Source organism: Choristoneura fumiferana, chromosome 12 (genome assembly GCF_025370935.1).
Source record: "Choristoneura fumiferana chromosome 12, NRCan_CFum_1, whole genome shotgun sequence".
NCBI classification, from domain to species: Eukaryota; Metazoa; Arthropoda; class Insecta; order Lepidoptera; family Tortricidae; genus Choristoneura; species Choristoneura fumiferana.
In genome coordinates this window covers 17,625,811-17,644,254 of record NC_133483.1, presented here as the reverse complement: position 1 = coordinate 17,644,254, position 18,444 = coordinate 17,625,811, and the positions used below count along the sequence as shown (strand labels likewise).

Here is an 18,444-nt window from a genome sequence, read left to right as displayed (position 1 = left end):
AGTGCCAAAATTAGACATTAATGACATTGTAATAAGAACCACGGCACGCGTCATCGTGAATGACTCTACCTATAAACCGGGCTGTTTGAAATTGATAGCTGAGAGTTAAACTGAGTCCCTGCGGAGTCCACTTCGGTCGCAATGGAAGATGGGTTCTTTTACATCAAAACGGCTAGATGAATTGGAATGACATTTGGAATGTAAAGCCGAGTTTAGACTTGCAACAAAAATCGTGCAAGTTGCATTACATTTCGAGGCCGTAAAGCCAACGAGTTTGTAGTGGTTAATCGAGCGCCGCAATGTAATGCAATTTGCAGTTTGCACGATTTTTCTTGCAAGTCTAAACGCGGCTTAAATAACTAGCTGAATCTTCGGGATAACGCAAAATTTCGAAATCTTAACCGCTAATCGCTAGGGCTGAATCGGATCTAGTGCGTTATATTTATATTTAGTTCTACGACTGCTTCAGACCATAGTTTTTTGAATGGCGTGATTGAAGTCAAATGGAACCCTGTCATGCAAAATATCTTCAGGCACTACTTTTTAGGGTTCCGGAGCCAAAATGGCAAAAACGGAACCCTTAGTTTCGCCATGTCTGTCTGTCTGTCTGTCCGTCCGTCCGCGGCTTTGCTCAGGTACTATCAATGCTATAAAGCTGTAATTTTGCACGGATATATATGTAAACTATGCCGACAGAATGGTACAATAAAAAAAAATTTTTTTTTATGTTACCTCCCATAGACGTAGAGTGGGGGTGATTTTTTTTTCTTATCTAATCCTATAGTGTGGGGTATCGTTGGATTGGTCTATTAAAACCATTAGGGGTTAGCTAAGACGAATTTTCGATTCATTGATTTTTTTGCGAAATATTCAACTTTAAAGTGCAAATTTTCAGTAAAATCGAGTGTACCCAAAAAAAATTTGAAAAAAATCGGGATGGTAGTAAATATATCAAACTTTCAAGGAAAACTATAACAGCTAAGTTTGCTTGCGCATTATTAGTAGTTTATAAAAGTAAATAGCAGCCTAAGATATAAAATATACCTAAACTTTGAAGATTCCGTATAAAATACGAAATCCTTAGAAAAATATTACTTAATTTTTTCGTAATGGCTACGGAACCCTATTTTGGGCGTGCTAGACACGCTCTTGGCCGGTTTTTATTTTATTAAGCTTACTGTACAAAACACTAATTTGTCATAGGTACAACCTGAGATCAGGGTTATTATTTCGAGAGTTCAATAGTGTTCAGACTCAAATTTTCAGTTATAAAATTAGAAATTTATCGTTTATTGTTTTTAAGTTGCTTAGGATATTATCACTGAAACTTGCGGTAAATACATTTTATTCTATTTTATCTTTTTTTCCACAATAACTTAAATTTTCTGCACAAAAGTCAGTTACGTGGTCAGGTTCGGATTATCCCTGATTACTTTGTAGTATTGTAAAAAATACAAGGTATAGAAAAACTTGCTGTTTAAAACATGGATTGAATGTTCATAATATGATATACCATGCATGCAAACATAAAAAAATTAGGACATTGATAAGACTATTTTTTTCTACATTTCCCGTTGTTCCAAAATACACCATCATTTTCGTGGTCACACTTATTAAGTATATTTTAAACAAAAAAAAGAGGTCAAACCTCCTGTAAATCCTTTTTTAACTATAAGCAACTTTGAAACTAAGACTGCGTCAATATAACGTATAATGTTTATCGCAAGTCATAATTATTTATCTATAATTAATGTAATAAAGGTTCAGTTAGATTTGCGTCAAAGATCGAGCGTCATTTTCGTTACGGTTGCGACTTGGTAAGTATTGGGTAAATAAATATAATGTTTTACTGGTGCTGTGTCATTTGCAGTTAAGTTATGCAATATTGATTTCATTTGCTTCAAATCTATAGGATATTTACTACAGAGCCGCGAAAGTAAGAGCTTTTCAATTTCGTGTCATCATTTTCGTGGTCCTATGGCCACGAAACTGATTAAAGACCACGAAAAAGATGATTTTCCCTACAAGTAGAAAAAATACAGAACACTTTTTATATAATTTTCTGCTTTTTACAGTGTAATCGTTTATGCCGTTATTGATTTAATTGATTTAAACGAAGAATGGTTGACCGTCAACAACATTTGCTCCAGGTGTGGTTATAGGAATTATTACCAGTGCGTCGCCAATTTTGTTAACTGGCGAGAGGTTCAAGAATTATTTTGCCCTGAATGTACGTGTGAAATGTATATATCTAAATATTAAAAGAAAACTTCGTCATTTAGAGGAGCATTTTGTTGTAACATAATTTCGTTCTGGTTTACCGTAGACCTGCACGGGGGGGAAGGTATTGAAAACTGTTTTGGTTTGTGAGTTGAAGTTATTAATCTTACTTTAATTAAGTAATTTCTAGATAGTATTTAAAAGTTACAAAAATGACAATTTGAAGTCGTCATTTTCGTGGTCAAGTTTTAATTTTTTTTATATAGATATCGATTGTCTATTTCTGTTGATACCTGATTAATTAAATAATGCTTATTCGTTTTCTCATTATGATCAGATTTTTCATTCAAATAGTACAATTATAAGATTTTAAAATAAACAAAATGTTCTTTTTCGTGGTCTCGATGCTCATTTTCGTTACCGTTAAAATTGGATTTTTGCTTTTTTTAACCAAAATAAACTTTATCGATCTCTTATAATATAAAGCATATTATCGGTACATATCCTTATGTTCAAAATAAAACAGACCACATCAAAATGTGTGTTTTTATTTCTGTAACATTTCTCTTACACCTCAAATAATTACCCATCACTATAAGTTACATTAGTTTGCGCCTGTCCCCGGCACAATAGACTCGTGCTTCATCACTGAACACTTTTATTTGAGTAATTTAGCAGCGCGTGTTAATTTGGCAAGCAGACTCACGTGCTTGCAACTAGCTATACTAAGTTAATTTAATAAGTTTAATGTGATGAATACATAAAGTACCTATTTTTGACTAGAGATGGAAATAATACCTACCTCGTTGAGTTTCTTGCCGGATTCTTCTCAACAGAGGTTTTTTCGAACTGCTGGTAGTTTTTTTGAAAATCTGGGCCTCAAATGTATGCAAAAACATGCATTTTTTTGTATGTAGGGTGGGCCAAATTTTGTGCCGCTGAGTTTATTTAGGTACTTATGACAGTTATGACTTACACGAACAATAAGTATCACCACATGTACAAATAATTTTAACAAAAAAAAACGGGGATCAACAGGGTTCTGTTTGTCACCTTTTGATGAAAATTGGTGTGGTGTTATTTTTTTATTGTTTTAACGGACTTCTGAGGCACCTAACCAAAAAATTACAACCGAATTGAAAACCTGCTTAATACGCTAGGCAATGAACACATACACATTCATTGTTGTATGGCGATTTTGGTTTAATATAATCCATTTTATCTACACATTTATTACTATAAACCCTCTATAATAATGTTAAAGTATGGGGCGTTTGGGCGTTTGGGCGTCTGGGCGGTTTGGGGGCGGCAAGCGTGAGCTTGTCTTCGGAATCCAAAAGCTTAACGGTTACTTGAACTGAAATGTATATTTCAGAATCAAATTATTATTATTATTTTTAATTTATAACGGTGGAAGCATTCTACACTTCCACTGAACGTAGATATAGTAAGTGTTTAGTTTTGTAATTAAGGGACCCCATACATCCCTGTATTATTATTATTATTTTCTTGGAATTTTAATAATTTTATACTGTAGTTTTTAAGTATTTTTTATAATTATTTTATTTAAAAAAAAAAAAACTTTCTGCCAAATTTCTTGCAGCGCATTCTTCTTGGTAATGATAGTCTTTCGGGAAAGTGCTGGTTCTTAGTTTATAAAAAATGACGTGTAATAGTGCCCATTGCGGCTGAATAATGATTTGAATTTTAATTAAAAAATCAGAATATGCCCTGGCATCCTGGCATAAAGAGAAACTGTTTTGTTAGAGTAAAATTAAATGTCATAAGCCGGAATGTAAGCCCTGGTGGCCTAGTTGTTTGACCTACCGCCTCTCAAGCAGAGGGTCGTGGGTTCAAACCCCGGCTCGCACCTTTGAATTTTTCGAAATTCATGTGCGGAATTACATTTGAAATTTACCACGAGCTTTGCGGTGAAGGAAAACATCGTGAGGAAACCTGCACAAACCTGCGAAGCAATTCAATGGTGTGTGTGAAGTTCCCAATCCACACTAGGCCCGCGTGGGAACTATGGCCCAAGCCCTCTTGTTCTGAGAGGAGGCCTGTGCCCAGCAGTGGGACGTATATAGGCTGGGATGGAATTTTTTTTCACCAGAACTTTTAATTCAAGATAACATTACGACTTTTAACATCCATCACGATAAATACGTTTTTTTACAATACTCATACGCACTGACCTTACTTTTGCGGCCAACTAGAGTCGAAAATAACCTAGTAACTATTTTACAAACAACACGAAAAAAATCCTGTAAAAACATTCTCCTCACACTCGGTATACAAGTCAACAAAAGACCAACCTTAACGCCAGTGAATTGGCATTGGCCCTAAAGAAAAGCTATTTATAATTTTCCCGCCTACGAAAACCATATATGTATGAAAACATCGCTTATCACTACAGTCCGCGGACATCCCTCGCCGGGACCACACGCGTGATGTCAAAGTAAACACCGCATTTACGTAAATGTAAACATCACTAAAAGTGACACTAAATAATGTGATATTATTTTAATAACGAACTGTGATATTGTGATTATTTGAAACTTTGAAGTGCGACAGCAACATGGCCATGGACGCGTTAGTACCACTTCAATTAATTTTTAAACTATTTTAAAATTATAATGTTCTTGATTATAATGTTCACGTTTGTAGGTAATTATGCTTTATTCCCCGATTTACATTGAACCAATTTCGAGGCGAACTGGAGGGCTACTATGAAATTCGAGAATCGAAGTTCGTATCGTATCTACCGTCCCTCTCACTCTCGTATTAAATAATATTAGCGTCAGTGGGACGGCAAGATACGAAGTTCCAATTTTGCACTTCGTAGCTTAGGGCCTGTTGCGCCCTTTCGCACTTTATCTACTGGGATTTTTTTCTCACACACAAAAACATCACGCCTGTATTCCCAAATGAGGTAGGCAGAGCACACAAAACGTTACCGCTTCGCAGCCGCTTTTAGCTTTAAAAAAAAAAACATTTATTTCTGTGATGCGAACTATACTGGGAATGTGGTCAATCCGAACTAGGTCTCGCTCTTTCATATCAGTCGCTACGCTTTTGACAGTGGCCGTGGCCGTCAGTTCAGAATCAGCAGGGCTACTATTACGAAACTCGAAGTTCGTATCGTACCGTCCCTCTCGCTCTCGTAATAAATAGTATAAGTGTCAGAGGGACCGCACGACACGAACTACGAGTTTCGAGTTTCGTAGTAGCCCCGCTGTAGTGAACCTTCGTGACAACTTTGTTTGGAAAATATTGCGGTGGTGTCCCCTTGCCTTTCGCACCTACCCTCTTTTTTCCCCCCTTATCCACATTCATCCACAATATATTTTATACATATACGACTAAGTTGTCCTAAAATTAATCCATACTAATATTATAAATGCGTGTGTGTGTTTGTGTGTTTGTATGTCTGCCCATCTTTCACGTTGAAACGGAGCAAAGAATCGACGTGATTTTTGGCATACAGATAGTTTACCAGCCAGAGAGTAACATAGGCTACTTTTTATCGCGGAAAAAATCACAGTTACCGTGTAGTTAGTCAGAATGTAGCACTAGGACAAACCGTAAACAGTTTTTTTGAATGTCTTAAATGTCTTTTAAATATCCGTAGGATGTCATATTATCATATTATTTAAATTAAATTTGTGGAAATATAGCTCTATCGTTACTATCGATGTACCTATAAATATCATGTTATTTTGTTACTATGCCAATGTCATGATCCGTCATGGCGACAACTGACGGAAAAACAAGGACTTCTAAAATAAAGACTTGGCTTAAAGGTCTTGTTACCCAAGCCACAAACTCCGAAAAAAAGAGAACTGACGTTGTCATGGCAATTATGTTTACGGCGATATGCACAGATTACTAATATGTAGCTAGCTAGCGATATGGCTTACGGTTTGTGCAAGTGTCGCCCCCTGCGTAGAGCTTTGCATAATATTCCCTATTGAATTAAAAACTATCCTAAATATAACCTTATTGTATGTACCCCTAAGTCTTGTCCCTGAGGAAGAGAGCACATAAGGCTGCCTGCATTTCCACTCTAGATTGTGATGTCAAATAATACCGATATTTTGAGCGAGAAAAGCGCCAGCACTGTGGTCATGGGTAATTAATATAAAAAGGTTTATTTGGCCGAAAAGTGATATCTAAGCGACGGATTTAAATGTGGTGTTCTTTAAGTATGTCTTTATCTATATAAGTAAGTATAATATGTTTATCCGTTGTGTAAACTTATTTTGGGACTAGGTCAAATTAACTGTCAATCGTCCCACGATTATATTTATTCTTTTAGGTCTGTAGGTTTGTTGCACTAAGTATATTCAAAATTGGCAGCAGCCTTATTAATAAGCCTCCCCGCAAACACGTTAACGTTTTGTCGTTATATCCGTCTCCTCATTATTATTCCATAACCTATGCTAATATTACCGGTTATTCTTTTACGTTGTTTAAACCTTTCGAAGCTCAAATTATCGAATCCTGTTCTAAGATGTTCTAAGTGTATGTTGGTTTAAATGCAAAATTGTTCGATGCAAAGCTTGCTCTAAGTAAACCTGAGTCAATTCATGTAGTTAGGAAATTACACTGAAGTTTGCACCTGTGAAGCAATTAAATGGTGTTTGAAGTTCCTAATCTGCCCTGGGCCCGTGTGAGCACTACAGCTCCAACATTCTAATTACGAAAGGAAGCGTGCTCGGCAGTGGGACACATACTACGTACCTATATAGGCCAAGATGATGGTAGTTGATCTTTATAGTATAAAGTAAAGTCAATTAGACGACCACATGGCCTAATGGTTAGAGAACCTGACTACGAAGCTTTAGGACCCGGGTTCGATTCCCGTGTCGGGGCAGATGTTTGTATGAAAAATACGAATGTTTGTTCTCGGGTCTTGGGTGTTTAATATGTATTTAAGTATGTATTATATCTATTATCCGTAGTACCCATAACACAAGCTTTGCTAAGCTTACTTTGGGACTAAGTCAAATGGTGTGAATTGTCCCGTGATATTTATTTATTTATTTAATTCCCGCCAGTGGCGTAGCGTCAATTATTTTCGTGGTAAAACCGAAGCAAAGATCGCATATATCTTTCATAAATAATGTACGTCCTGTAGTCCTATTTTGTAAATATTGGGCAAGCCGATGAGAATAGGGCTCTATGGACACTTCGCCACTGATTCCCGCCGTCTGTATATATGTCGGCGGCCGATCGTAAAATCCGCCAGATCACGAAATTCCTAGGCATACCGTGAAATGGCGCCATTTCATGATATGCCTAAAAGTTGGCCAGGCATATCACGATGTGCCTAAGCAATACAGCAGATCGATTAGAGATTAGCTTTATACCGGGCACATCGTGATATGCTAAAAAAAAAAAACGAAAAGTTTAGGTACGACGAGCGAAGCGAGGGGTGGTTAGTATGAATTGTGACCACTACGCACGAGCCGAGCGAGCGAAGCGAGCGTGCCGCGGCAGCGGCCGGCGAAGTGCCAGAAACGATATGGCGGCGTTTCATGATATGCCTAGGAATTTCATGATCTGCCTGAACTAGCCAAATCATGAAATGGCGGCGTTTCATGATATCCCTAGGAATTTCATGATCTGCCTAAACGTCAGAATACAAAATCAGAGGAAAAAGTAAACTTTAAACTTTTTCATACTTCAGTAATAAAAATGACCTTCAGACAGACGGGTAAAAAGTATGGCAAACGCAAAAAGAAGGTAAACAACAACAAACACGTGGTAAATATAAAAATTACAAATATTGTCTAAAGATAAATTTTGTTTTTAACTCTTTTCCTTGCAGCGACTACATAAATGTTACATATGTACACAAATATTCGACCTTGCTAAATTTATAATATGGTACAAAATCAATTGAAATCGCTAAAAATATAATTCGTTTTAAATGTTTCCCGCATAGGTTAAGAATTATAAACCTGTGATTCATTTTGTGATAGTATATCTAAAATAGTGGGGCCTGAAAAGGGTTCATTGATGTTTACTTGCCAATTGCGATGTTAAAAATACGTGTTAGGTACAGTCACCAGTACCAATATCTGACACAAAAAGCGTGCATAAATATCTGATAAGACTCTATTTCTAGATCTATAGTGTCAGATATTTTTGCACGCTCCGCCGTGGCAGATATTAATGCTGGCGACTGTACCTACTTATGTTGGCAGGCAGCTATAGATTACGTTCGGAAAGTTTTTGTTGTGTATAAAAACCATATGAATAAGTGGCTGCACCTTCGCCTGTCGTTTTAGCAACAGTACGATACAAGTGCTATCATGGGGAATAGATAATACTTATAGACTTTTCCGCAATGTTGTTATGTATGTTTTTATATCAGTGTTCGTGATTAAGTCAATCACAAACTATAAACTATGGGAGAGCGATGTTAGAGCCATCGTTTGGACCGAGAGAGAAAGAAACACTTAAATAGATACCATTTCTCGAAAAGTAAACTGAAATTACCTACTACTGTTTAAAACTTACATTTTGACACACTAGAAAGCGTTTGTTAATTTTGTAATTAAATACCGTTAAACAATTAAACTTTATAAATACTTGAAAACTATGTAATGTTACGCATTATGGCAACTCGTCCTCGAAAATTTGTACGGTACCTACTGTGCACGAGTCCGACTCGCACTTGGCAGGTTTTCTTTTCCGTGTCTCGTTTCGCTTTGTACCTATATGCAGTCAGGGGTAAGGGCGCTGGCACCGAGCCAGACGCGCTTAACCTTTGGGCTGCTCAGATGAGCACTCAACCCGGTCAATACCCTCTCGAGTTTGTTTGGAAACAAAAGAAGGTAATTAATTCTTTAATCTTATGTCAAAATTATTTTAAATACAGAAACGCTTGCCCTGCCAGTGCCAACTCATTTGTTCTCTATTTAAAATAAAACAACTAGACTTTACCCGTGGCTTCGCACGCGTAATGCAGTCTTTCACAAAAATTGACGACTGGATAGCTAAGTAGTTAGTGACCCTGACAATGACGCTAGCGGTTGCGGGTTCGATTCCCGTGACGGGCAAATATTTGTATGATGAATACGAATGTTTGTAATTGAGTCTTGGATGTTTGTATGTATTTACATAAGTATATATTTATCTATATATAAACCTATAGTACAAGCCTGCTTAGTTTGGGGCTAGTTCAATTATTATTAATAATAATTAGACTCCTCTTTGTGTTTCCTGTAGAATTCATTGAATTGTCTGGCAAATTGGGTCAGCTTGATTGTACAGTCACCTGCATTAATATCTGCCATAGCGGAGTGTTCAAAAATATCTGACACGTCCTGCCGACCCTAGAAATAGAGCCGTATCAGATATTTATGCACGCTTGTTGTGTCAGATATTGGTGCTGGTGACTACTAATTACGAAGCAACAGACCCTTAGGAAATTTAAATACCTATGTTACTTATTTATAAGACTATTTACAACCATACCTAATACTGCCGCCAAATTGTTCACGAAAAGTCACCGATTTCGCGCCAATATGCAAGTGCAAAGTCCCCGGGTTTCCTGCCAAATGCCGATGTAATTATTTCTGTGCATGTGCACGCGCCTGTCGCATGGTGACACGTTGAGTAATCATAGTATTTGGTATTAATTTCAGCTCGATACCTCCACGCGTTTTTGATAAAAAAAGGTCTTGACAGACGGCCGGACGGATTACATAGTGATCCTTTAAGAGAAGTCTCTTCGTTCCATTCCCCATACAACCGTAGTCCCTGTCTCATTTGAAAACTAGGCAACAGAAATAGATGACATTTTGTAAGTATGGACTAGACGTAATTATCTATGCCTGTGGTTTTTCAGATTTTCATATAAATGTCATATCAGAATTACCGGAGCTCAAAAGTCGACAAAAAAAAGATGACAACTTTGCACGAGAATTACAGATAAAGCATTTTTACAAAAATCTAAAAAGCCACAGGCATAGAAAATATAATGAATGTCTTGACTGTAAAATATCATTGATTTCTGTGCTATACTTTTCGTATAATATGAGGACAACGAAACCCAAAATTCAACCGCCCAAATCTTGAAAAGCAGCTATCTCGATATGAATTACGGACGTCGTTGCGGAAGGCATGGGGGGAGGGCTGCGAGCGCTTATGTCACGAGCGATAAAGACAGCAATATCCCAAATGAATACCTAACGCGGCCTCGCGACCAGCAGGGAAACTTCTCTTAGGTCACACACACCGTATTGTATTGACCGTACGGGTAATGAACGTGTCAGTAACGTAATGTCAAGCGCATACATGTCACGCGATGGCGACGGTTGGTTCGGAGACGTGCTAGAGGCACTGGGTATAGTGGCATACTTTTCAATACAAAGAATATGTTTTTGCCTGACACGTTGGTGGTACGGTCATGCTATGATACGGTGCCATGGGTCGAGACCTTTAAGAGTTACGTTGCCAACTGAGGTACGGAATCCTAGAAATTAATAAACGAAACCGTAATGAGCATCACAACAATGACTCGCTAACTAAAATAAATATTGAATCAACAAACAATACACGCAATTATTTTGCACCTGTACTAAAAGTTAGTCACAAGACCAGCAAGGTTTTCATAATACCTCTGAGTAGAGTTATACGAGAAATTGCAGGGTTACCCAACTAGTAAATATGATATAAACTATTCAAGGCTCGCATTTGTTTATTTATTTATTTATCAATAAAAAATTCAGCATGATAGGTAGTTATAAAACCAATGCGCCTTAAAATTGTATAATATATGAAAACACAAAAATGGCATAAAAGAAAATTACATTACAACTACTTAGGGATTTTTTAATGTTATCTTCGTCGCTGCCCTAAAACACACCACACACACCACAGACCACACACCCTCCGGCCAGAAGTCCGAGCGCTGGAACATTTGCTGGTGCTTGGCAGGCACTTGCAATTGCAATGTACTCGATACTGATACTAATATTACTCGTAATGTGAAAACCCTGATTATTAAAGAGTTATATTTTGAATAAGTACTACGGAACTTGGTATAGCTGTTGTAATATTTTCAGTTGTAACCTTTTCTTGCATTAAAACCGAGGACAGATCAAATTAGGGCTACAGTGACTGTTTTAAATTTGCAATAAAATCGAATATTCAAAACTGTCATAATCAAGGTGAATGTCCCAGTGTTCGACACGCTAATGCCCAATAGATGACAGTCGGCTGTCACCTCTATTGCTAATGACATAAATTAAAGATGTCAACTATTGGGACAGTGACAAGTATTCGGACGTTTACCGTATATTTGATTTTTTAGATGGCTCTCTGTTTTTTTCGGCGAAATATTATTCCCAAATGTTTCAATTGCCAAACAATTTCATTTCCCAAACAACAAAATACACTAAGAATTATTGTTGGTTTCGGTGATAATTGAGAGTTGGGAAATAAAACAGTTTGGCCAATCAAACATTTGGGAATAATATTTTTGCGAATAGGCAGATACCTTTTCAGATTTATGTAATAGACAGATTTAATCTCATAAAAAACCAATCACATGATTACAGCAAACAGAGAGCCGTCAACTTTATGTTTTACGTAAGACACCGACCGGAGATACGCGATCTTTATCTTGTAACTAATACCTTATATCCCCAATAAAGAAATATCTTTCGCGTGATAACTGTTGGCATAATGTGAACCGATTGGCGATAGTGTCAACTTATAATAATAAGGATTACTGCATAAGTGCCGAAGGTATCTAATCAAATACGTCAGATGTACTCGTACTGGAGTAATAACTTTGAGAAGAGACGCTTATCGACGGATATAATGTTAATACTGCATAATATTGCTTGGATGACACCATTTGGTAACAAGGATATACTGTTCCTAAGGACAAATGATCCAATTAAACAGGCGCGTTGTAGATAGAGACAAAAACATTTTTTTTTAATGCTTCAATTATTATTGTTTTCCAAATTTTAACATTAACTCGTAAATTTTAATGAAAGTTACTAATGTATTCTAAATAATTATGTTTTCTGACAACATGGTATTTTATTTTAATTTTTACTTATTGATTAAAATAAAATCTACACTTTTTTTAATTTATTAAAAATCAAAGACACAACACGTACTTTTTATCCCGGAAAATGTACAGTTCCCGAGGGAACAGCGCGCGATAACCGAATTACAAGCGGGCGATGCCGCGGGCAAAAGCTAGTTAAATAATAAAAAGACTAGTAAAGGAAAAACACTATGAAGCACAAAGTATCTCTCTGTTCCAGTGGCGTAGCGTCAGATATTTTCGTGGTAAAGCCGAAGCAAAAATCGCGCATGTCTTTCATAAATCATGTATGTCCTGTAGTCTTATTTTATAAATATTGGGCAAGCCGATGGTCTATGGACGCTTCGCCACAGCTCTGTTCTTTAAATCTGTGCGGAGCATTCAGTACGCGGATTCCACTCGCACTTGGCATTTTCACATCTGTGTGCCCGCATGCATATTTTTTAATCTTGAAACAAAATAACCTTGTTTTAACTGTTTCTAAGCAGATTACATTATAAACACGTTATTTACTTTTATATCTATCACGCCTCGCATATAGTCCTTTGTTATGTAGGTGTGTTTGTTAGTACATTTTTATCGCCCAGATAACAGTCATATGACTGACAGCAAGTGCACTCCCGCTAACATTGTTGTCATAGGTACATTTATTCGTATATTTATCCAATTGCTCTTATAAAATTACTGACTTAACTATAATGTGAATTTATAACTATCTTATATGTATAGAAACGAGCAATTCTTAATGATTTCTATGCAATTTTACCAAAGTTTTTGGGCCTTGGTCTATTTTGGGAAAACACGTGCCTTCGAGCTTATCCTGAGCAAAGTTCGATCACCCAGGTACTAATACTAAGTATAAACTAACACTAGTAGAACGTCGTCGGCTAATAGGTATGTTAGCGTACGGATAATAGGGATAGCGTAGCGTATAATAGGTATGTTTAGTGTTTTTTTTAATAAATTGTACGCAATTTCTGCCTGAGGGCCGTTACAACTGCGACGTATCTCCAACTGCCGACCGTCCAAAAATGTTCCATTCCAGTTAGAGTGTAATATCTACAAAACTGCACGTAAACCGTACGCCGGTTGAAATTGAAATGAATGAATGGTCGGTAGTTGCGGTTTTGCAGCAGTTGGAGTGCAGTCAGTCTGTAACGGTTCTTTTTCATTAATTCGTTTAGATACAGTAGAGAAATACGCCCATTCGACACTGAGGCAAAATATGCCATCAGTTTTTTTACGAAGTAAAAACTAAATAAGTTAAAAGAGTAGTAAGTAAAAATTTCGTTTATTTAGCAGTAAAGTAAGTTAAACAATGTTATAGTTAAGGAAACAATTAGTAGGCAGCAAACCAATTAAATTATGATGTATCAATTACAGGTAATCATTTCTACTCGTAGTACGAAAAAAACTGAAGTTAAACAGCCTAAAACGTTCAATTCAGATTTTACACGTATTTATTGGATGTTTTCCTGAAATAGAAAATGTTTGCACAGCACTCGAGCTATCACATCACCGAACCTAATTGATTGCACTTCAACCCAAATTATCTTCAACTAGCTTTGTCCCGCTGCTTCTCTCTCGTTGTGATCCTCAAGGAATGTATATGCCATAAGTCTCTTGCTTTAATAGTATTGTATTTTCTGTCAGTCAGTCAGCTATTCAGTAATGTTACCTACTCTTTCATAGGTATAATAACAGATGCTTAGCTGCGAATTGGGATTGTCTAAAAAGACTGGACGTTTTATGTTTTAGTTTTTAAAGAAAAATATTTTTTTCTTTATATAAATTAAAAGGAAAGGAAAGGTAACTCTTTAATGTTTGTGTGGAAGGCGAGGAGAAACCGCCACACGATTTTCTCGAGAAAGTCCTCATGAAGTTCCACTACTGAACTCAACTGACGATCACCAGTGCCGGTTTTAGCATTTCCAGCGCCCTGGGCGAGATTTCCATGGCTCCCCCAACTTTAGGGAATTTTCTACAAAGTAGGTATAGACTCCGCCCTAGGCGCCAAAGGCGCCCCTTTAAGTCCGACACCCTGGGCGGTCGCCCCACCGCGCCCTACCCTAATGCCGCTACTGACGGTCATGACCACTCTGTCAAGAGTTTAGCGACTTAGAAGGAAAACTAATATACATACATAGATCTAAACTAAGGGGCTGTTTCACCATCCATTGTGCCGTCTCCGTCTATTCGAATGAAACAAATAGAGACGGCATCACATTTAACCGTCAGTTAACACTAATCAATGGATGGTGAAACAGCCCCTAAAGCTAGAATAAATTTAAAAAAGAATTCCTTTTTCATTAAGTTTTATGCTTGCTTAAAGTTAACTGTCGCCCATTTATTTCAAGTTCAAAGAACCATTTTGGTAATAATTATCTCAAAAAATAAGTATAAAAACCACAAACTTTACTTTAGAATTAGTTTGGGATAAGATGGACACCGGAGCGGTTATCACTTGTCATCTTTATTTTTATGTCACTAACTAAAGGTGACAGCAGCGTGTCATCTATTGGGCATTAACATGTCAAATACCAGGACATTTATTTTATATTATTAAGAAGCTGACTCTTCTTTTGTTTTACCAATTCTGGTACTTTAACTAGGTAAACTTGTAGGTGGATTTCTGTCTGATCCTAGCATGAAATAACAATATCAAATGTAATGCCGCCATACGTCAATCATTATAGGTACATTACTGTATAAGAATAATTTCCTGTATTTCCTGATAGCCAAAACATTTTAGTAATCTTTTTCATTAAGTAGGTATTCACATTTACACTTCACACAGGTTATCTTAAGAAGACAGAAAAATAACGATAACTGGGTCACAGTTCACAGTTCGGTGGGAAATAGTAAATCTGCGACGTCGTTTAATATCTAATTGATAATGAAATTACAGACTATTTATTTACATTAAATATAGTTTTAATTAAATGCAACATTTGTAGCTGTCTAGATATCAGACAAAGAAACAGTGGAACCATTTCACACTAAATGTCATAATAGCATCATCTCTCTAATATGTAATAAATATTCTCTGCTCACAATGTTTGTGCCCAAACTCCTCCGAAACGGCTTAACCGATTTTTATGATTTTTTTTGTATATATTCGTAAGGTCTGAGAAAGGTCTGAGAATAGGACGGACCGACGGTGTTGCGGGCAACAGCTACTAAATTCGTTTGGTATATAGACGACAACCGGAGGGCTAGAATAATACAAATTGGATGGATGCACATTCTTCTGCACCTTTATCCTCATGTCTTAAATATTTAGTTAGACCAAGTTTAGTTTCTATGCGAAATCCTTAATTAAATTTATCTTTAACGATGTCATTAAAATGATAACACTCCAAACCAATACATTTGGCTATCTATTTATAAACATAGACATTAAGGCTCGTGTCGATGCGATGTTATTTTATCAACAAACTTCTATAAGTATAGTTTATTCTTAATACCTGTTATGTTGGTCGAATTAATTATTACGCACAAGTTTGTAATACTAAAATTATTGTAGCTTTTACCATGGTATCATGGATTGAATTTATGAACTTGCAAATACAAAACAATAAATAAATAATATACTTAATGTCCTGTTTATTTCATCAGATGAGGTCAATGTACTTTGAATCTGATTAGTGAGCAAATATTGACTTTATTAATTGGGACTCGCGCTAATGCTCTTAAACAGTAAAACTAGCATTAAATCGTTCGTCAGTGCCAGTGCTTCAAAAATTTGGAAGGGCTAGGATGATGTAAGTGTCATTTCCTTCATTTTTTATACCACTATATATATTATAAAATGTGGGATATTATCTGGGAAAACGTATCACTTATTATCATTTACGACCATTTATTAGTTTTATCAAACAAAAGAGCGTTATTAGACGTAAAGTACAGTGATAAAATGATACCTTTTGTACTACATAGTACGTACAAGAAATTGCAATAGTTAAATTCACGTCAACGTCAACGTTCACGACGGCCAAAACTTTATTTATTTAGGTTAGACAAACGTCCGAGTGCTTGTCGCTGTACCAATAATTTCCATCTTTAATTTTATACTATTAGCAATCGAGGTAACAGCAGTGTCATTTATTGGGCATGTCGAGCACTGGTACATCTACATTATAACTTTTAATTATATTATACATATTTCAGATGCACTCACTACTAGCATTCCGTGTAAATATTATTTCTGATAACTTTATTTGTGTTTACGTTTATTGACCGTGGGATGGAAAACTTAATTCTATATACGATAAGGGGCCAATCGGTTAACAACAAAAACGCCCATAGGAAATAATGTTTTGATACAAGATCGCTGTTTTTCTATTTTTATGCAATTAGCTCCTGAGTAGAAATATATATAGCGTGCTTAACCATTTTTAAAAATAATACTGTACGTTATTGCTAATCATTACTATGCTTTTTCTTACTTGACTAACTTCACTGCCAGGTCCAGTCCAATGCTGCCATCGCCATCGTACGGTACTTTCGAGTAAGTTCTTCTTGTTAGACTGCTCTTTTGTTTTTGTCTTGTGTTCATGTTGGTGGTGGTTTCGGTGCACGATTTTTTTATAAAAAAATATTAAAAAACGTACAAGTGCTCGACACGCTAATGCCCAATAGATGACATCCGGTCGTCACCTCTATAATTACACAAAATTAATGATGCCAACTATTAGGACAGTGACGAACACTCGTACTTTTACCTTATACAGTGTGCCTAAAAATATCAGTATATTGCAGCAGATGGTTAGGTGAGTTTGACTGATCAAGCCTGTATTTTTTTCATGGTTTAGAGATACGGCGTCTAAGGGGTGACCACATTTTTTAATCGAAAATTCTAATGAAATCCTTTACAAGGCTGTTCACACAATTTGAACCAACTATGTGCTGAAATATTCCGGATTAACTTTAAGACTCCTTGCGTATCATTTAAGACCTAGTACAGGTTACATTTTTAAGATACCTACCTGTTTTCTGTTTTCTTAGTTTTTTGCAAGTTTTTAAAAGGCAAATAGAGTTTTGAGTAGAGGTTAGATAAGTGTGCGTTGCATGACGTCTAGATATATAATCAATTCCTTAGCAAGTCGTTTTAAATAGTCCGATACCGTAGAAAATCTTTATTTAATCCAATGAAACAATCCATTTTAATTTTTTGACCCTTAAAATGTACGTACTGGGAAAAAATGCTCATAAGAGTGTAAATTAAAAAGACCTAATTCCGCCCGATACTAGTTTAAACCAGGTCAGATCGAACAATGGTTCGATTATGTCAATTGGTACTAACGACAGGTTCGGAATTTCGACTGTCCTTCGTTCATTTGTCGTTGATAATGAACTTACGAAAATTAGTCTTTAGTTGGCAATATCCGCTTTACGTTATCCACCGATGTGTTTTTGATAAAATCCAAACACTAAAATGAATGCGTGGGTCACTCACGTTTTTTTATAGTCAAAATTTGCCCGATTATAGACATATATCGGGCCCCAATATGTTTAGAAGTATAGCAAATAATGTCTGAGTTTCATGGTAGTTTTACACCTCTGGTGCATTTTACAATGAGTTACGCTTTGCCTTCTTGGTTACCGTGTAGCTAGAAATTTAAAAATTTCAATATTTTTTTCTATTACATAAGAATTTATTTAAAAATATATACTTTACGAAGAACACTGTGCTATGTGATCAAATATACTGCACTTTTAAGGCAAAGCGCGTTATCTAAAAAAACACTTTAGGTAGAGTTATTTATACCACAGCAAGATGCAATGGCATAATTAACTAAAAACATTTTTTTTTTGGTACCACCCTTTGCCTTAAGAGGGTAGTTATAGCGCGATCATACTTGAAAACCATATTTCAAATGGAATACTCTTAATTTTTCGACATTGACTCGAAAACAGTGTCACGGTCAGAATTGAATTAAACAAATAAGCAAGCTGATAAGTAGCAATCCTTGTTTTATGTGCAACGTGTTTGCTTGCTTGTTTTATACATTTATTCTATTTGGTAATGTTTAAAAATGTAACCGTAAAAATACCGGTATTTCACAACATCAATTTTTAACGCTTCAGTGTTTCATTAGAGCACAAGATTCAGGACTCAAAACCAATGGGTGCAACAAAGCAAG

General features: G+C 36.2%; 1 protein-coding gene across 3 annotated transcripts in view; it reads left to right on the top strand.

Moving 5' to 3' along the window:
- The first annotated feature begins 4,617 nt into the window (after window positions 1-4,617).
- The window catches only part of LOC141433531 (facilitated trehalose transporter Tret1-like), a 36,869-nt gene continuing 23,042 nt past the window's right edge, over window positions 4,618-18,444 (top strand). Inside the window, exons 1-2 of one of the 3 annotated variants that reach the window (XM_074095605.1) lie at window positions 4,618-4,812; window positions 16,767-16,808. In XM_074095605.1, coding sequence (XP_073951706.1) covers window positions 4,799-4,812; window positions 16,767-16,808 — 56 coding nt within the window. In that variant the 5' untranslated portion in view covers window positions 4,618-4,798. Of the gene's footprint in view, window positions 4,813-16,042; window positions 16,063-16,766; window positions 16,809-18,444 lie in introns of those variants that run through there. The other 2 variants (XM_074095606.1, XM_074095607.1) reach the window with 2 other exon arrangements.